The 17,106-nt window shown below is 36.3% G+C and overlaps 1 protein-coding gene across 5 annotated transcripts in view; it reads left to right on the top strand.

Moving 5' to 3' along the window:
- Window positions 1-17,106, top strand: part of LRCH1 (leucine rich repeats and calponin homology domain containing 1) — a 94,724-nt gene that overhangs the window by 54,665 nt on the left and 22,953 nt on the right. For 2 of the 5 annotated variants that reach the window (XR_008974438.1, XM_057425624.1), the window contains 7 exons: window positions 1,164-1,253; window positions 1,358-1,394; window positions 2,085-2,198; window positions 4,357-4,404; window positions 5,741-5,813; window positions 11,741-11,848; window positions 16,249-16,358. Coding sequence is in view for 3 of the 5 variants with exons in the window: in XM_057425624.1 (XP_057281607.1) it covers window positions 1,164-1,253; window positions 1,358-1,394; window positions 2,085-2,198; window positions 4,357-4,404; window positions 5,741-5,813; window positions 11,741-11,848; window positions 16,249-16,358 (580 nt within the window). In the remaining 2 variants the exon portion in view is untranslated. The remainder of the gene's footprint in view (window positions 1-1,163; window positions 1,254-1,357; window positions 1,395-2,084; window positions 2,199-4,356; window positions 4,405-5,740; window positions 5,814-11,740; window positions 11,849-16,248; window positions 16,359-17,106) is intronic. The other 3 variants (XR_008974437.1, XM_057425625.1, XM_057425626.1) reach the window with 2 other exon arrangements.

Genomic DNA, 17,106 nt, shown 5'->3' with positions numbered 1-17,106 from the left:
TTTTGTCATTTTGCTTTTGCCAGGTATTGCTGCAAAATTTTCTACTTAGTTTTTCTTAATAAATTACAGAAAATTAATCTTTATCCATGCATATTCAGATGTGCTTTCATTAGTAACACTATAGTAAATTCAAAATGTGGCTCTTAAAAATGGCTGATCATGTCATGCATGTCTCTATTGTTCTACTGTTTGGATTTCTTTTTTTTTTAGTATAGTAGTAGGATGCACTTTCTTTTTCTAACCTTAAAATATGAGTATTTATCTTTAATTTACTGGGCATTATACAGGGTTTTGAATGTATGTCTCCTGTATGTTAACATCCAGACTTACCCAGCAAGATACACCTAGGTGTCTTAATACTTGCCAAATAATTCTGTAGGTTTTTCAGTCCTCTGGGCCACAATTTTGTAATAATTTCCTTTATAATTACTGGATTACATGGCAGTTTGTGATATGCTTGCATTATATAAAGTAGTGTGATAAAATTTTGGTTTTCATGCTGAATATTTTTTGTGTCCTTATCCAGATCCACAAAGGAATTAAAATGCCTCCATTGCTCCTTAGTTTAAGATGCACAAAAACTTTCATGTGATTTTTTTCAAGTCTGCATATGCAATGTGCACACAAACAGCATTCAGTTCTGGAAAGCAAAAATATTTCAGACTCAACGTCTTTCAGTATTTTCAGATGTTCGCTTCATATTCCTGTATTTCCTTTCTTATATTCACTGCTTTCTTTCAGGTCATTGTCAGTTGTGAATTTATTGTTGCACTGCTTAATTTTCACCCACTATAACTAAATTTGAGTATCTAACTGGGGTTGTGGCTTCTCTTTGAACACAGGGTGCTAGAGGTTGGATATAGAAATCTACAGTCTTCTAGATAATGGTATCATTGTTGGCAATAAACAGGTCCTTTTGTTTTGTTACAAGCCATTGCTCAGGATGACATTTTACAGATGAAAACATTACTGTTGCTTTGATTCAACTGGTGACAGTGAAGCATCAGGCGGCATTTCAAAAAGTTCTTGAGAGATAACACTGAGCAGGTTAAAACCATGGCTATTAAAGTATTTTATATATCCATTTGTTTGAAATGAAATACTGAACAAAGTGGTTACCAAAGCTATACCCCAGTGCGATGTTTTTATTTCAAACCTTGCAGATTAAGCATGGATATTTCAGAGAGCAGTGATGTGAATCTGTATCCCATGGAACCAGCAACAGCTTTAGAATTTCAGGAATCTACAGTAAAGTGTGTTTATCTACTTTTTTTTAAGAAATTATTTATTAGACTCATCATATTAAATTTTCTACATAAGAAATTACATATTTGCATATGTTTATCTTTATACATAGCGGTCAAATGCAGATGGAGATGTCTTCCCTTGGTCAGGTACGTTAATGAGTGTATTATAACAAAATATGGGGGGGAAGATAGGAAATAAGCCAACAATTTTAACTATTATTAATCTGCCAAGTAGGGAAGGGAAAAGTTTAGTAGGCTAGAGGACAAAACTAATTCTTCTTTAACATTTTTATGGATTTTTTTTTTTAATTTTTATAGGTGTATGTATAACATTTTTCTAGGTTTGTCAGTTGCTTTTTTATCTTAGTGGTTTTTTTTTAATCTCCCTGTGTTCAACTTTCAATGTAAGCCAGTTCATTGCTCAGCTATGTGTACTTGTCTACCATCCCACTCCACTATCTCCCTCTTCTGGTGCAGGAAAAGTGTTCATTAAAGGTAACCCCAACATATTTTGTAAACTAAACATTAGTGTTTTGCCGGAACATATAACTATAGTTATAGAGAGTATATAAAGTATGATTTGGAGTTTTACACTGTGATATATACTGCTTACCATTTGATCTGTATCCTCACTGGTAAGCAGGTGTTCTTTATGTATTGCTTTGTTTTTATGTTATCTAACTGTTAGCACTGGAACTGCAAATATATAGTATCTACTTACTTTGTTTGCTTTTTATCACTGTATTTGTAAGAAATACTTCTGAGGTAATGTTATGCAAAAAAGGATATACTTCTATTTCCAGTGATGCACAGTCTAAAGAGCTATTTATCTTACAGAGAGAAAATGCTGAAGAGGAGCTAGAATTTCAGAGAAGGAGGGAGTTGGTTATGGAGAAAGCAAAGTCTGAAGTGAGACTTTGTGAACAGGGTGAAAAATGGTCATTGAGCCAGGTATGGAGGTTTCTAGATGCAATAAATGTGGAAACATTTGTGTGTGGAGACTATGCTGAAGTTAGGCCCTTTGGTTTTGTTTTTTTTGTTTGTTTGTTTTTTGGTTTTTTGGCTTATCATGAATCTTAACATTTGGCTATAAATGGGAAGTTGATTAAGACCCATCTCTTGTGTCAAAAAACTGATATAATGAAATTAATAAGACGGAGGACTCCTTCCTTCTGATAAAAACTATAGTAGATGCAGTGGTTGCATTCCCCTGCAAAAATAAGGCACCTCAAGGTTGGATTTTCCATAAAATAAAACACCTGATTCATCATCCCACTCACCCTGATTACTCTTGTAGCTATATACGCTGCTATGTTTTTGTTAACAGCAGCAGTATTTTTAAAGTGTTTAATATTACAAACAGCCGATATATAGGTTGAGATTACAGTTTTAAAGTTTCCAAAATATTTTAAGTTTTCTGTACCTTGGAATGATCTAGAAATAAAGGAACTATGAAAAAACTACTTTAAATATTTGGTGCATACATTATTACTTCAGAACTTGATTGTATAGGGATTTTTGTGACTGCTCTTGCAAGAAGTTTCTGAGAACAAACTTACATAATGTTCTTTCTGTATTGGTAGTGCCTTAATATGTTCTACCTTATCCAGACATAGATTGAATTTGATGCTTTTCAAATATTATTATGTAATCATCATTAATATCAAATATTCCCATTATATCCTTGTGATTTTGTTAGTCTGAATGTATCTTTGTTTTTTCTTTAAGATACAAAATTAAACCAACTCTTTTTTTTTTTTTTTTTGTTATATCGTATGTTGGGACTGCTACACTTTGTGGAACAGTTCATACTACATTACTGAGATTATCACATAAGGCTAGTCCAGTATCAAGATATGTGTGGTCTCTGCGTTTTGTTTAACAAGGACACTGCTGATTCATTTTTTAAGAATCTCTTGAAGAAATAAATCTTGAACGCTTGTAGAGATCCTGATCTGGATTTTATTATGCAGGTAGAATCACTAGGCATGTTCCATGAATTGGGAACTGCTCTTTCAAGAGCAAGTTTTTAATAATGCTACAATCTGTGTAGTACAGTAAATGCTTGTGTTACTACTTGTGCTACTAAATTAATTAAATTCATCATAAACTAAAAATTCTGACTAGTGACCTGCATGCTATAAGAGAGATTAAACCTTCAATGGAGGCATAAAGAGCAGGAATTTAACAAGAACATAATCCCTGAGCACAGGAGTGCTCAAGCGTACAAGTCCCAGGTAGAGTGGCTGAGATCAGATGAGTGGAATTTCTGTTTATTCTAGGTAATACAGTGGTTGAGATAGTATTATGAGAGATGTCTAAAGCTGAAGAATTTCCTTTAATCTTGAAAAATATCCAAGAAAGGTCATAAAGCAAAATGAGTGTGTAATCCTACATCCCATCTTGCTAATTTTTGGAAAGCTCTTTGACTGTTGGGACCAAGTGTTCCAAGTACTGTCATTTATTCGTGTTCCCATTTTTTAGCTACTAAAAAAAATGCCCCTAAGGAAATGGAAATGCTTTTGAATTATGATTTGTTTTTACATATGCCATTGTACACATGGATTGTGCTTCTGCTGATACATGATTGATGCAGAATTAATGATTGTATTTCATGTTTATTAATGTGATTTACATGTTTCCAATTTAATTACAACAGAAGTAGTAACAAAAGGTATGTTATTTTGCAGTTATAAAATGAATTTATTATGGAATACTTCCCTCTTCCAATATATATTTAAAACATTTGCATATTAAATGTTTGATGATAGTTTAATTACAAAAAAATCTGATACAAAATTGAATACTGCATTTGAACAACAAGCATTAAATCTTATAAAAGCAGTTATAATTACTTAAGATTGAAATTAAAACATTAATGAAAAATCTTTGAGAATAATTTTAAAAGTCTTGGTCTACTAGAAATACAAGTGTTTATTATTCATGAAAATAAATTATTTCAGTAAAAAAAAAATGAATTAAGTATTAATTTGTATCTGAGTATAATGAGTAAAATCTCCTGTTGTGATGTATCACTAATATAGTTGCTGAAATCTTCTTTTCTCCTTCTCCACCTCCTCCCCTTCCTTCTTCTTTTCCAAACATGCAGAATGATCGAGTTGTTTGGAATACAGGTGGACAAACCTCTCATAATGAGGTAAGGTACTAGTGACATTTGTTTGTCTCTTACATGTTTCATATAAATAGTTTATATACTAAATGAAACATAATCAGATATCACAGAAAATATGACTGAGCTCCTAAAAAAATGGTGGTGTGTCTTATTTGGCCTGTGGTTTATTGTCATCTTAAGGATTTACTAGGGTATAAAATATACTTTCCAATAAACTTGTTTGAGTTACGCAGTTTAGCATTCTTCGCTGTGAGGGTGATGAGACACAGGCACAGGTTGCCCAGAGAAGCTGCGGCTGCCCCATCCCTGGCAGTGTTCAAAGCCAGGTTGGATGGAGCTTTGAGCAGCTGGGTCTAGTGGAAGGTGTCCCTGCCCATGACAGCGGGGGTTGGAACTAAATGATCTTTAAAGTCCTTTCCAACCCAAACCATTCTGTGATTTTCCCTTTTTTTGATGCTTCCTTGTTGCACAAGAGTTTCTAGTGGTTTCAGTGCAGTTTTTGTGCACATTGTGTCATGTCCTTGATTAGTTTTCAGAGAGGAGCCTGATTTTATTGATCCTATCATTTTCACAGTACAAATCTGAGCAGAAGATCAAAAAGAGAAAGTGTAGGGAGCCCAATATGGAGATTTTTTACCTTCATATTTTCTATGCAGAAATAGGGCTTCTCCCTCTGCATCATACTGTGTATGAACAACTTGCAAATTCATTAGCACCCAGCCACCTTCCACCACTCTTGGTGATGGGACTCCTATAGATCCTAGCTTCTTGAGGGATCACTTTTTAAATAGTGAATAATTTTTTAAATAGGGCTTCCATTATGGAGTATGGTGATAGGTCCCTTTCTATGTTACCATTGACAGTATGATTATCGTACCTCACCATCTCCTCTATGCTGCTACTCGACTCTTCCTGCTGCAACTCAGCCTAGTTTTGAGTCAAGGGTGGTCCTGCTCTGAGGTGTATGTTTAAATTTAATGGTAATTAATTCTGTGAAAGAAATTAATGTATCTAATTATAAATGTGTCTTTGCTTTGTTTTTCTAAATGTACTGTGCCACAAAAATGTACGTTTGATGGAACCAAGTGATTACATGGGAGAAAACCGAGAAATAATTGAGCTTATTTGTAGTGAGGGGGAATATTTTGGTGTCTTTGGTCAGAAACTCATCCTTTCCAGCAAAGGAATAAGATACAATAGAAAGTGGAGTTTATCATAGGTTTGAGGCTATATCGTGAACAGATTACGGTGGAATAATTATAGCATGCAGTATTGTTTACTTCTGTATTTTGTATAGTCTCTTGTGCTGAGATATTTTGGATGTTACTCTTACTTAGATATCTGTTCTTGAATTACACAGAACAAGGATAAAAGTCCAACAATGTCTCCTACTACAAACACCACAATCCCTTTTGGCTTGAAGCCACGATCAGGTAATGCGGGCAAGAAAATGAACCAATTTGTGTGTACTTCTTGTGTGTGTGTGTGTGTGTATATATATATACACATCTGTCTTATTAATAGGTGCCTTTTTCTCTTAAGAAGTCAGTGACAAAATATTTTCTGTATAACAGAAGATTAGAACATTTTAAGGTTATAGGTTTGAATCAAGATTGAATTTGTAACATGTATTTGGCACATTATATATGGATCAATTAGGTATTTGATAAAATTATATGTATGTGTGTTTACAAAATGTGTGTATAGATATATGTATTATGCATATATACATATGTATCATCTGTGCTGCCATAGTGACTGAACTACAGTTTTTTGCTTAATTGGTATGTAGTGATACAATTTAGATTTTGTTGAATAATGTATGTGAACCCAGGACACTAGGTTTGTTTGGAAACTGCTTATGCATTGCTCTGAAAATTGTTCATTGCAGTGAGTTTTTCAGTAGTTTATGCTTGGGTAAGGATCAAGCATCATAGGAATATTAGAAGTTTACTTCAGCCAGTAGCTGGGTTTAATGAATCTGCAGTGCACTAAATCTGCATAACCATCAATCTTTTAACAAGCAGCTGTTCATTAAAAGAAAACCCAACTGAATAACAAACCACCACCAACAGAAATACAGATGCGTTTAAGGGCTTGGATAACAGCTTTCTGTAAAAACAGGATTAGCTGCAGGATTAAACTCAGGTTTTATCTTTTCTGCGCTGAGGTAGTTGGTATTGTCGTCATCTCATACCACATCTAAAGATTAACTGAAGATTTTTCAGTATATTTCAGCATCCTAACACTCTAATTCTGGTTTCTCGCATTCACCACAAATGCTTTTAATGAAATGCTGGTGAACCACTACAAGCTTGTAGTTTCTATAACAAAATGTCTTGGCAGTAATAGCAACAATTTAACATTGGAATGTTTAAGAAACTGTACCCATAGACTTTTTCTTTAAGTTTTAAAAAGTAAAGAAAATGGTATTGAACCAATGTTGTTTCATGAAGAGGATATTTTAAATTTCCCATGTAGTTATGATATACAGTTTGACAGAACTATTCTGTTGCATTTCTTATTTTGTTGGACTGTTACTCTGGCTCTATTACTGTATGCTTTAGAGATGCTATTTGTTGGAATCTTTGAAGTGTGGGGTTAACAATGGGTCCTTTCAGGATTTGGAAAAAATAAAGCATTGAGTAATATTGCACAGTTTGGTGGCAACATTGCAATAACACTGTTAGAAAGATGTGTGAAGGCAAGCAGGCACATGCCATGCTGCTGCTTTCATGAGATGTAGCCTGTGTTCTGCTGAGCTGCTGGTGAAATCTGTATCCAGGGACTTGAAGCAGTACTGTGGGAGAGAAAGCAAGAATGTGACTTCTTGCTCAAGCGTTGTTTTAATGCGCACTCTCAAATCTTAGTATATCGGTGCACTGAGATGTCCTATACTTAATGTCTACAACAGGTCAGGGCAAAATAGCCTAGTGAATCTTTTGGGTTGCAATGGTTGCAGTCCTTTGCAACAAATCTTCCAAGTCACATAATGGAAGACCAGATGTGTGCAGCTCCTACAGTTCTTCCCCTGTCTATATTGCAGCTGTATATTGAGTCGTTGAATACCAAAGTCAGTTGGTTATAATCTGTTAATTTTCTGCATTGTACCAATTCACATTCATATATTTGAGGTTTTTTAGAGTATGCCAATGCTATAGTGTCTTCTGGTCACAGCTACAGGTTGCAAAAAACTTGATAATCGGAATTTATTTTCCTTTCCATATCATACACTACACAGTCACCAAGCTAGAACCATTACTGCACAGTCTTTCACTTCATTGCATCCAATTTCAGTCATGTTACCTTAAATTTATACACTAGTAAGACAGGGGATTTTGGCAACAGCAAAAATTTAGGTCCAGCATAAGATAAAAAGATGGTATATTATCTGTGTATCACAATGTAACAAAATGAAAGTTTGTAAAGGAGTCGTGAAGCTGCATATTGTTTCCTGTCCTGCTCCCACCCTAGAATTACTCTAAAAGTAGTACTAAAATCATTTTTTCTAACACCTAAGAATAATTTACAAATAAAAGTAGCACATGACTGAAAATACTGGCATCTTTGTGAGTCTTGCATGTTTTTCCCATTAAAGTTGGTTAGTTTGCCTTGTCTCTAGTTTCTTCACTGTATTTCCTTTAAAATGTTGTGTGTTTTGTGTGAGTTTGAGCCATATCACTGTCTGAATTTGTACATGTTAATTATATACTGCTTTATTGCCCTAGAGCTGATCTAGTCTAGAGGTCCAGCAATTTGGTGATCTGTGAAAGTTTTTCAGCTAAGTTTGTAGTTTATTTCAGTAGCGGTTTTCATTTAAGCTTTTGTGGTCTTAAGGGAAACCTTAAAATGCATTCTTCATTAACTTCATTAACATCATCAAAACTTCATTAGGTCTTACATTTGAACTACTTTATTCTATAGATCTTTTAAATCAGAGTGCAAGATTAGAAGAACATCGTTGTAACTAAAATGTGAACAACATGCTCTGCGGAAAAAGTAGTGGCAAATTTTCAATGAAAATACATGCAACCATACCTTTCACTGTGTTTGTTTTCCTCTATTTTAAATGAATATTGCTTTCCATTTGACATCACTCCCTTCTTCCCCCATCATTTCATAATGATTTATGTCTCTTGGAAAGGTGAAAGTAAACTGTTCTAGACTGGTAAGGATTCCAGGTTTTTGAAGTACACACAGAAATGGAAGTGCTTCCAGAGGATAAACCACAGTGACTTAAACATCTGTGTTTTAGTACATACTGTGTTAGTACATACTGATATGTGCTTAGGACTGAAGATCCTTTTCTTGCATATTAAAGCTAGGCAAAACATCAGGAAAATTCGTATTTGATGGCTAACTTGGTACCCAAAGGAAATGTTTTGAAAGGTAATGAATGTGTTTTGACTTCTTGAGAGATTCTTTCTGAGGGTCAGATGTTTATATGGAATAGAAAAAAAGACAGGGTTTCTTATTTTTCTCAGACTATTTGCTCCTGTATTTTAAATACCTTAATAGAGTTTGGCGTCTCAAAGTCACATTAATTTTGAAAACCTAAAAAAAATACTGTTGAAAAGAATGAATAATTAAAAAATAAGGTCTTGTAGAACTATAATTTTGCCCTTGGGAAGTGCTTTTTCTGTCTGAAAAGGAATCACTCAAAATAGTTAAGAAATGTAAACTCTCTGTGCTTGATTTGTTAATTGATTACAATGTTTATAATGTTGCTAATTCTTGAAACTTGAGTGTTGCAAAAATTCTTGCCATGGTCTCTTTAATGTGTCAGATCTGCAAGCCTGACCACTTACTAATAAATCTTTCAGTACTCAGGAATATTTTTTTGCCTTTGGGCTGGGCATTTTGAGGTCACTGTAACAAAGGAGTGTTGAAGCTGCGTGTTGTTTCCTCTCCTGCTCCCACCCTAGAATTACTCTAAAGGTAGTACTAAAATTATTTTTGCTAACACCTAAGTATAACAAGGTAACACAAGGTAGCAGCAACACAGACAAAATAAAAAGTTATACCTTCAGAGGCTAGAAGCATCATTGACGAAACTCAAAATCAAGAAGTAGTTTCTACTGTGAAGTGAAAACTTGTTTGTGAAAACTAAGTAGTGAAAACTAAGTATGTTTACTTAGCATAATCTTGTTTGTGAATCCAGTGTCTTCATTTTTGGTAATTTGTAGAGGATTTTAAGCATAATGTTAGTGTCAGTGGATGTGCTTGCTTGACTGTCTTTCAAGTTGGCTGGAATACACAGAGATCATTAGAACTTGACAGTATTTTTTCCCCTTTTGAGTGCTAACTTTTGAGTTTTTCTAATCTCTGGATATTTATTACTTCCATTTGTTTTTTCCCTAACTGCATTATCCATGTGTTTTGGAAAATAATGAGAATCCTAGCTGCCACCATAATTAAAGACTGTTTTATCATTTGCCATAAATCTGTATTCTCTTACCCAGTGTTGTGTCTCCTTAGAGGTTCAGTTGTGCTGACTCTCAGGTTCAGCTAATCTGGTGTCCCAATAGCCTGGAGTACACTGGGTTTGAAAAAAGACATGGCTAAAGAGAGTGAGCTCTTGAACGGCTGAATGTGATGAAAAGCTTAAGGTGAAGTTTTATATGACACTATATGAATTATAATCATATTAATACAGATTGCGGAATTGTGGGAAGGAGAAAGTCTGTGTGATTAAGTTCTTTATGATTATTAATTTGGAATGGTATAAGATAGGGACTTTCTGTGCTTACTGAAACTTTACCTTAAACTTTCTTCTAATATTAAATTGTTTTAGCTGCTGATTTTCACCATAATTTTAAATTGATTTAGGGTTATGGTTTAGCATTTAGAGTAGGAGTAGTTCATGATCTGCAGTTTCATTTAAGGAGAATGAATGTTGCTTGTGTGTAGTATTCAGTAGCTAAAACATTGAAATGTATATAGGAAAACAAGAAGTGAGAGAGTTCATAATTTTTGTGGCAGAATTGGTAAGAAATGTTGTGAAATATAGGAAAAGTTTGTTAAGGAGTGACATCATTGTGAAGGGCAGAGGAGGAGATACTAAATTGTGTCAGAAAATAGGAAACCAGTGGGAAGCTTTGAAAACTGAAGCAAGGGAGGAGGTCAGTGTCCAGTTCTGAAACACCTGTAGAATGGAGGTTTGAAAAAAACTTAGACATCCTTGCCACAGTCATGACAGGAGACAGGACTGTCGAGTAGGTGTGGTGAGGAAAGAATAAAAATGGCCACTAAAGGATTTGAGGAATATATAAGAGCTGTTGCCATGACTCGAAGGGGAGAAGGCAGAATGGGTGGAGAATAAGAAGTGTATTGCTGTACAGGTTTAGCTCTGTGATGAGCTGGTGGGCCATCATGAGCTGTAGGCATGACATGCACTTACAGTTGTCTGATAAATAGTCTCCAGACTCTGTTGCAGCTTCTGTGAAAATGTGCAGTTTTGCATGCTTTTGGGAGCCCAGTTGCATCATTACTGAATTTGTGTGTGTTAAGACTGTCGACAGTGCAGGTTTGCCAAGGCTTGTGGTGTAAACTCAGAATCACCCTTTGGAGGTATTGTATATGTGTTCTTGTCCCTGAAAGTCTGTAAAAGTTGTGGACTGCCAGAAATTTCCTAGGGTGCTGGGCTCTGGTAGGTTTGGACTTACTGCTGCAGGAGTCAGCAAGAAGAAATAATAGTCCTGCATGTACTATCAAGTGAATTGTAACAAAAGTAAAACGTCTGTAATACATGTACTTACAGAACATATTTCAACAGAATGAGAATCCAAGGGCTATTGTAGATGTTACTTATCAAAATCAGCTAGAAAGTTGCAATGTAATAATATTTTCATATGGATATGTTATTTTTCCTTTGGGGGAAAAAGTGTTCTTCCCACATAGTTACAAAAAAATATCAAAATTCTTATTCTCTGAACTTTTTATTGCTGAAACTTCACAATTGCTGAAAATTCACAATAAATATATCCAGCTGTTACATTTTGCTTCTGAATCACAGAGTCGAGGTTTTTGTCAGGCTATACTGTAAAACCTATGGGTACATTTTCTTAACACTTGGTTGTAAACAAGTTGTGTGAAGTGCTATGGTTACAATGATCTTGCTAAGCTTAACAGCCTCAACTGCACATAGAATGTATGATTTGCAAGTACTAACATGTAACTTTTCGTTCTTTTTGTTCTGCACCATCTTTCATTCTTTTCTCAAAAATGATACATTTTATATTAATCACCTTTGAATTACATCTTCGTCATTACCATACAATCCTAATGCCATATGAAATACTGCTGCCCCCTTTTATCCCCACTCCAGTCCATGGTTGGACTGGCTATCGCTCCCCTCCAGCAGACCCATCCCTCAGTCTTCCTCCTATCTCCTTCAACACACTTACACAGGCACAAACATGGGACAACTATAGCTACAGTATCCCATCTGAAGGAGACAGTGACAATGGTAGGTGTTCCATATGTAATTTATTTAATTTTGTGGGTTTTGGAAACGTGAATATACGGCAAATGCCCAATGTGGCCAAGGATGAAGGACACTACTCTTGAGGGGACATCTGTAAGACTACATACCTCAGAGGATGCACATTAATTTACCGTAAAATTTGTGATATCGAAAGTAAATGAGTGAAGAATGTCACTGCTTTCAAGTGCAGCCAAATGGCTTTTCCCCTTATATCCAAGAAGTATTTCCAGTATAGGTTTACTTACTTGCTTTACTTTCAGGGATTTATAAAAGTTGTACTCAAACAGCAGATATGTTTGCTACTGTTTTTCTGCGTGTGTTTTAATTATTTTAATTATAGAGACTGTCTGTTGATGAAATGTAGAATTGTAGAATAGTTAGGATTGGAAAGGACCTTAAGATTGTCTAGTTCCACCCCTCCTGCCATGGGCAGGGACACGTCACATTAAACCACGCCACCCAAGGCTCTGTCCAACCTGGCCTTGAAAACCGCTAGGGATGGAACATTCACAGCTTCCTTGGGCAACCCATTCCAGTGCCTCACCACCCTTACAGTAAAGAACTTCCTTACATCCAATCTAAACTTCCCCTGTTAAAGTTTGAACCCGTTACGCCTTCTCCTGTCACTACAGTCCCTAATGAAGAGTCCCTCCTCAGCATCCTTATAGGCCCCCTTCAGATACTGGAAGGCTGCTATGAGGTCTCCATGCAGCCTTCTCTTCTCCAGGCTGAACAGCCCCAACTTTCTCAGCCTGTCTTCATACAGGAGGTGCTCCAGTCCCCTGATCATCCTCGTGGCCCTCCTCTGGACTTGTTCCAACAGTTCCATGTCCTTTTTATGTTGAGGACACCAGAACTGCACACAATACTCCAAGTGAGGTCTCATGAGAGCAGAGTAGAGGGGCAGGATCACCTCCTTCGACCTGCTGGTCATGCTCCTATCTGCAGTTATTGATGCAGGTGCTTAACTAACTGAATTAGTTAAGCACCTGCTTAACTAACTTATTGAAGAAACTAGCTTCATGAAGAAACGAAGTTGAAGCAATCAGCTAAGCAAAAATAGTGATTTCTGTCCAACAGAAATCTGCATAGTGAAGGCCACATGTATTAGTGGACTTTGTTACTTATCCTTTTGATTTGTTTTTGTCCAGGGCATATGATTGTTTTAATTATTTAATTACCATTGGATCATGGCGCCAGTATGCAAAATTGGCTCTGTTTGTGCTATGAGGGTCTTATACTGCATATAAATTATGCATATGAATTGTTAGATGGAAGAAACAACCTAGACAATAAAACTGTTTATAAATATTTGATAGGTAGATGTGGGGTTTTTTTATATAGGACCATTGCTCTTCCAGTTGCCCTAAATTAGAAGAGTGTTTAGGTATTTGAAGGCTGTGAAACTGTCAAAAGCATCAGACAGAAACCAAACCCACAAGTCTTGAATGATAAATGCCAACATTTAGTTTAGACTACCCATATTCTTAGTTCAGTTCATTAGTTAACAGTACTCGTTATTGCCACAGTATTTTTGATTATAAAACCATAAAAGACAGCATATATGAGGAATCAGCTCCATAAAGGAAATGAGTATGGAATATAAGAATTGTGATAATAGTAAGTTGAAAAACTGAATTTAGTTCATGATGGTATGAAGTTAACTTGACATTTTGCTGATGAATATTCTAACACGGTAGGCTAGAGGTTCTTCTATCAGTGTACAATTTGATTTATGTTTATCTGGATTTGTTACTGTTTTACTTTTCTAAATGAAACAAGCAGTACAGGCTAGTGTGTGCTTGTGCACTTGGGGGGTAGATGTCTTCATGTCGTGCAAACCTTAAGCAAAATGCAAATTCTAGTGCACTTTTACAACAGAAGACCGCTTTTAATCAGGCCTGTTGCCTTTCTGTTTAGAGTTTGTTCCCTGAGGCTGTTTGTTACCCAAGGTGTATCTTCCTGTGGTAGGAAGTAAAATGGAACAGCGACCCTTCTCTGGCACTGAGGCTAATTGGCCCAGTGTGATTCAAATCTATACCTAAGCATACCTTTTATGTTCCAGAACAGGATAGCTGCATTTAAGCTGCCTTTGGGGAATGTCTGTTGCCTGTTCTATTCCTTGAGCTATTCCTAAACACTGCATAGAAGAGAGGTGGGTTTGCAGAAGCCAAGACTGTACCAGGAAGCAGCAACATTAACAGTATCTATGTGTATAGGCCAGTCTGAGGGTCCATGTACTAGCCCTGTGTAGCCTCAGTTGAGTAGCCTAAGAATATGTAAGGAGTTTGTTGCCTTGAGCTCTTTTTCAGTAAATAAGGTAAAGAAGTAGTGCCTGTTGGCTGAACTGCCATAGGTAGTGTCTGTCTGTACCTTTGGCTCAATAATTAGTTAAGATTATTAATTCTGTTACTTAACCTGCCTGCGTACAGCTGGGTGAGATTCCTAGTAACTAGCCTTGTCTGAGATTTCAAAGTATTTCTCGTGCAGAAACTTTGCTCTAAATATCAGAGGGTACAGTTTTGTATATTGACCCTGAACTGATCTGGGGACTTCATTAATAGTTTACTTTTTGTCAGAATATAGATGAAAAATCCTTCTACCAAGGGTTCAATGTTTTATTTTGTTAGATCTGTTGAGGGCAGATTTTTAAAATTCAGCGCAAATTACAACCTAAATAAAATGACTGATGTGGCACAGTTTTTATTGGAACATCAGAATTACTGTCATTACACCCATGTGTAACTTTCTTACAGTTAAGTGTAAGTAATCTGGTTTTACTCCTCTAGTAGGTTCTATTGGCAATTCATTCACTTCCAGTTTTCTGATGTGCCTTTTACAAAGCAAAAGGCTCCTCTCTTCTACCCTGCTATGTATTGACCCATAAATTATCTTCTCTTTCTTTAATGGCCTTAAGTTAACAAAATCCAGACTGAGCAGTACCTGTATGTAAAAACAGAGGTTTCTAGGCTTTGTACTTTACACCCCACTAATTAGTACTTCGGGTTTCATGTCACGTTCAGGAGAGAGGTGGGAAAGTAAATAATGCAAAACACTTTTTTCAAGTAGTATCGTTTTCCATAATAATCAGGTTGGCCTGTAATTTGAGTGACAAACAGGTGACAGTTGCATTCTGAGCGTCCATGATCTTGTTCTTCCGAACCATTCAAAAAAGTCATCACATAAAAAGGAAACATAGAGGTGCATATGTGCAGAGATTTCATGTCAATATTTCAAGGAACTATATATGGGCAAAGTTATACAGTCCACAAGATTGGTGGGAGGCAGTATCACAGTATGCTAGAGATTGGAAGGGACCTTGAAAGATCATCTAGTCCAATCCCCCTGCCAGAGCAGGAACACCTACATAATGTTACACAGGAATGTGTCCAGGCGGGTTTTGAATGTCTCCAGGGAAGGAGACTCCACAACCTCCCTGGGCAGCCTGTTCCAGTGCTCCATCACCCTCACTGAGAAGAAGTTTCTTCTCAAGTTTAAGTGGAACCTCTTGCGTTCCAGTTTGTACCCATTACCCCTTGTCCTATCATTGTTTGCCACTGAAGTAGAGCCTGGCTCCATCCTCATGACACTACCTCTTTATATATTTATATACACTAATAAGGTCACCCCTCAGTCTCCTCTAAACTATAGAGACCCAGCTCCCTCAGTCTTTCCTCATAAGGGAGATGCTCCACTCCCTTAATCATCTTAGTTGCCCTGCACTGGACTCTCTCCAGCAGCTCCCTGTCCTTCTTGAACTGAGGGGCCCAGAACTGGACACAGTATTCCAGATGCGGTCTCACCAGGGTAGAGTAGAGGGGAAGGAGGACCAGTACTGTGAAGAGTTTGTGCAATGCTATATTTGCAATAAAACTTTCTAATGTAGGTAGTTTTACTCAACGGCTAAACATGCCTACATCAGTTTTTATTTGGTGGGTGGGGGTGGTTTGTTTTTTTGGTTAATTTTTTTAATATAAACTTATCTAGTAAGCAGTTTGTCCTCTGTAGGAAGATGCTTGTTACACAATTCAGCATCTTGTAGGAGAGGGCTCTACGTAGAAGAAGAAGTGTTCCTGTCATGTTAGATGCAAAGTTTTGTACAGATCAGGATCTGTAGGGACAGTGTGAGTGCTTAATCCTCTGACAAAACTTGTTCATTAAGATTAGGATTTAGTTGGAAAATTTTCCACTCCATTGGTGATACACAATGCCATTGAGAGCAATATCCAGAAAATACCCTTTTATGATTGTAATCCAAGATCATATTTTTCTGTCCTCCTGAGTTTTTGCTGGAGGTAGTGCCTAAGGATTTTGATTCATTTAGAAATTAATAAATCAAGGTGTTTGCTTTTACACTAAATCTGTCTTTTTTTAAATCACAGTGTTCTTAAGACCACAAAGAAATTTGGAATCAATAGATCCACAATTTACAATTCGAAGGAAAATGGAACAGATGAGAGAAGAGAGAGAGCTTGTGGAACAGCTACGTGAGGTACATGAGTGTTGGTAGAATTAATTTGTGTTAATGGAATGTATATTTAATTTTTCTTTGGGAAAGTTGTCTAAGTACGAGAATATTAAAAAGGTTAAATGAGACAATACTACTTCCGCAGAACGACATGCAGGAATTAGATGAGACAGACTTCTTGGTAATGGAGAGGAAAATGGTAGCATCAGTAATAAACTGCACTAGGAGGTAGTTCTTTTGAGCTTATTCTAGTCAGCAGCATCAGTGCAGCTTTTTTACATTTCTTTAAAGAATTACCACAAGTATGTAGCAAGTCCCCAAGTAACTGTTCCTAAAAATAATGTCCTCAAAGTTACTGCCTTGGGCATTAGTTCAGTTAATCCTAACAGTGAAAAGTATAGCAAGGTTATTCACTATGATCATGGGGACTTAATAAGATTTTTCTACACTGAATTAGTATTAGCTATTACGAGTAACACTGATTTAATCTGTTATTGATCTTCAGCTTCGTGCACTATCCTTTGCCCTCACCCTGAAGCACTGTGTCCTGAAATGAAAGTTCTCTTGTCTCTTATGAGAAGCTTGACTACAAGTCAAGGACTGGTGACAGAAGCTAGACAGAGATTTTTTTGAATTAATAAAGTTTATTCTGGGTCCTACAGTGAGTGAAGTAACCTCCAGACCATCTTACTAGGTACTGCACAAGAATATAGCCCAGAACATATCACTTATTAAGTTTATACTTATTGACCTGTTAGTATATTTTGCTTTT

The sequence above is a fragment of the Pezoporus wallicus genome, unplaced genomic scaffold (genome assembly GCF_028554395.1).
Source record: "Pezoporus wallicus isolate ANWC-B61680 ecotype Strahan unplaced genomic scaffold, APGP_CSIRO_Pwel_v1 contig_787, whole genome shotgun sequence".
In the NCBI taxonomy this organism is placed as follows: Eukaryota; Metazoa; Chordata; class Aves; order Psittaciformes; family Psittacidae; genus Pezoporus; species Pezoporus wallicus.
This window is presented reverse-complemented; position numbering and strand designations above follow the sequence as displayed.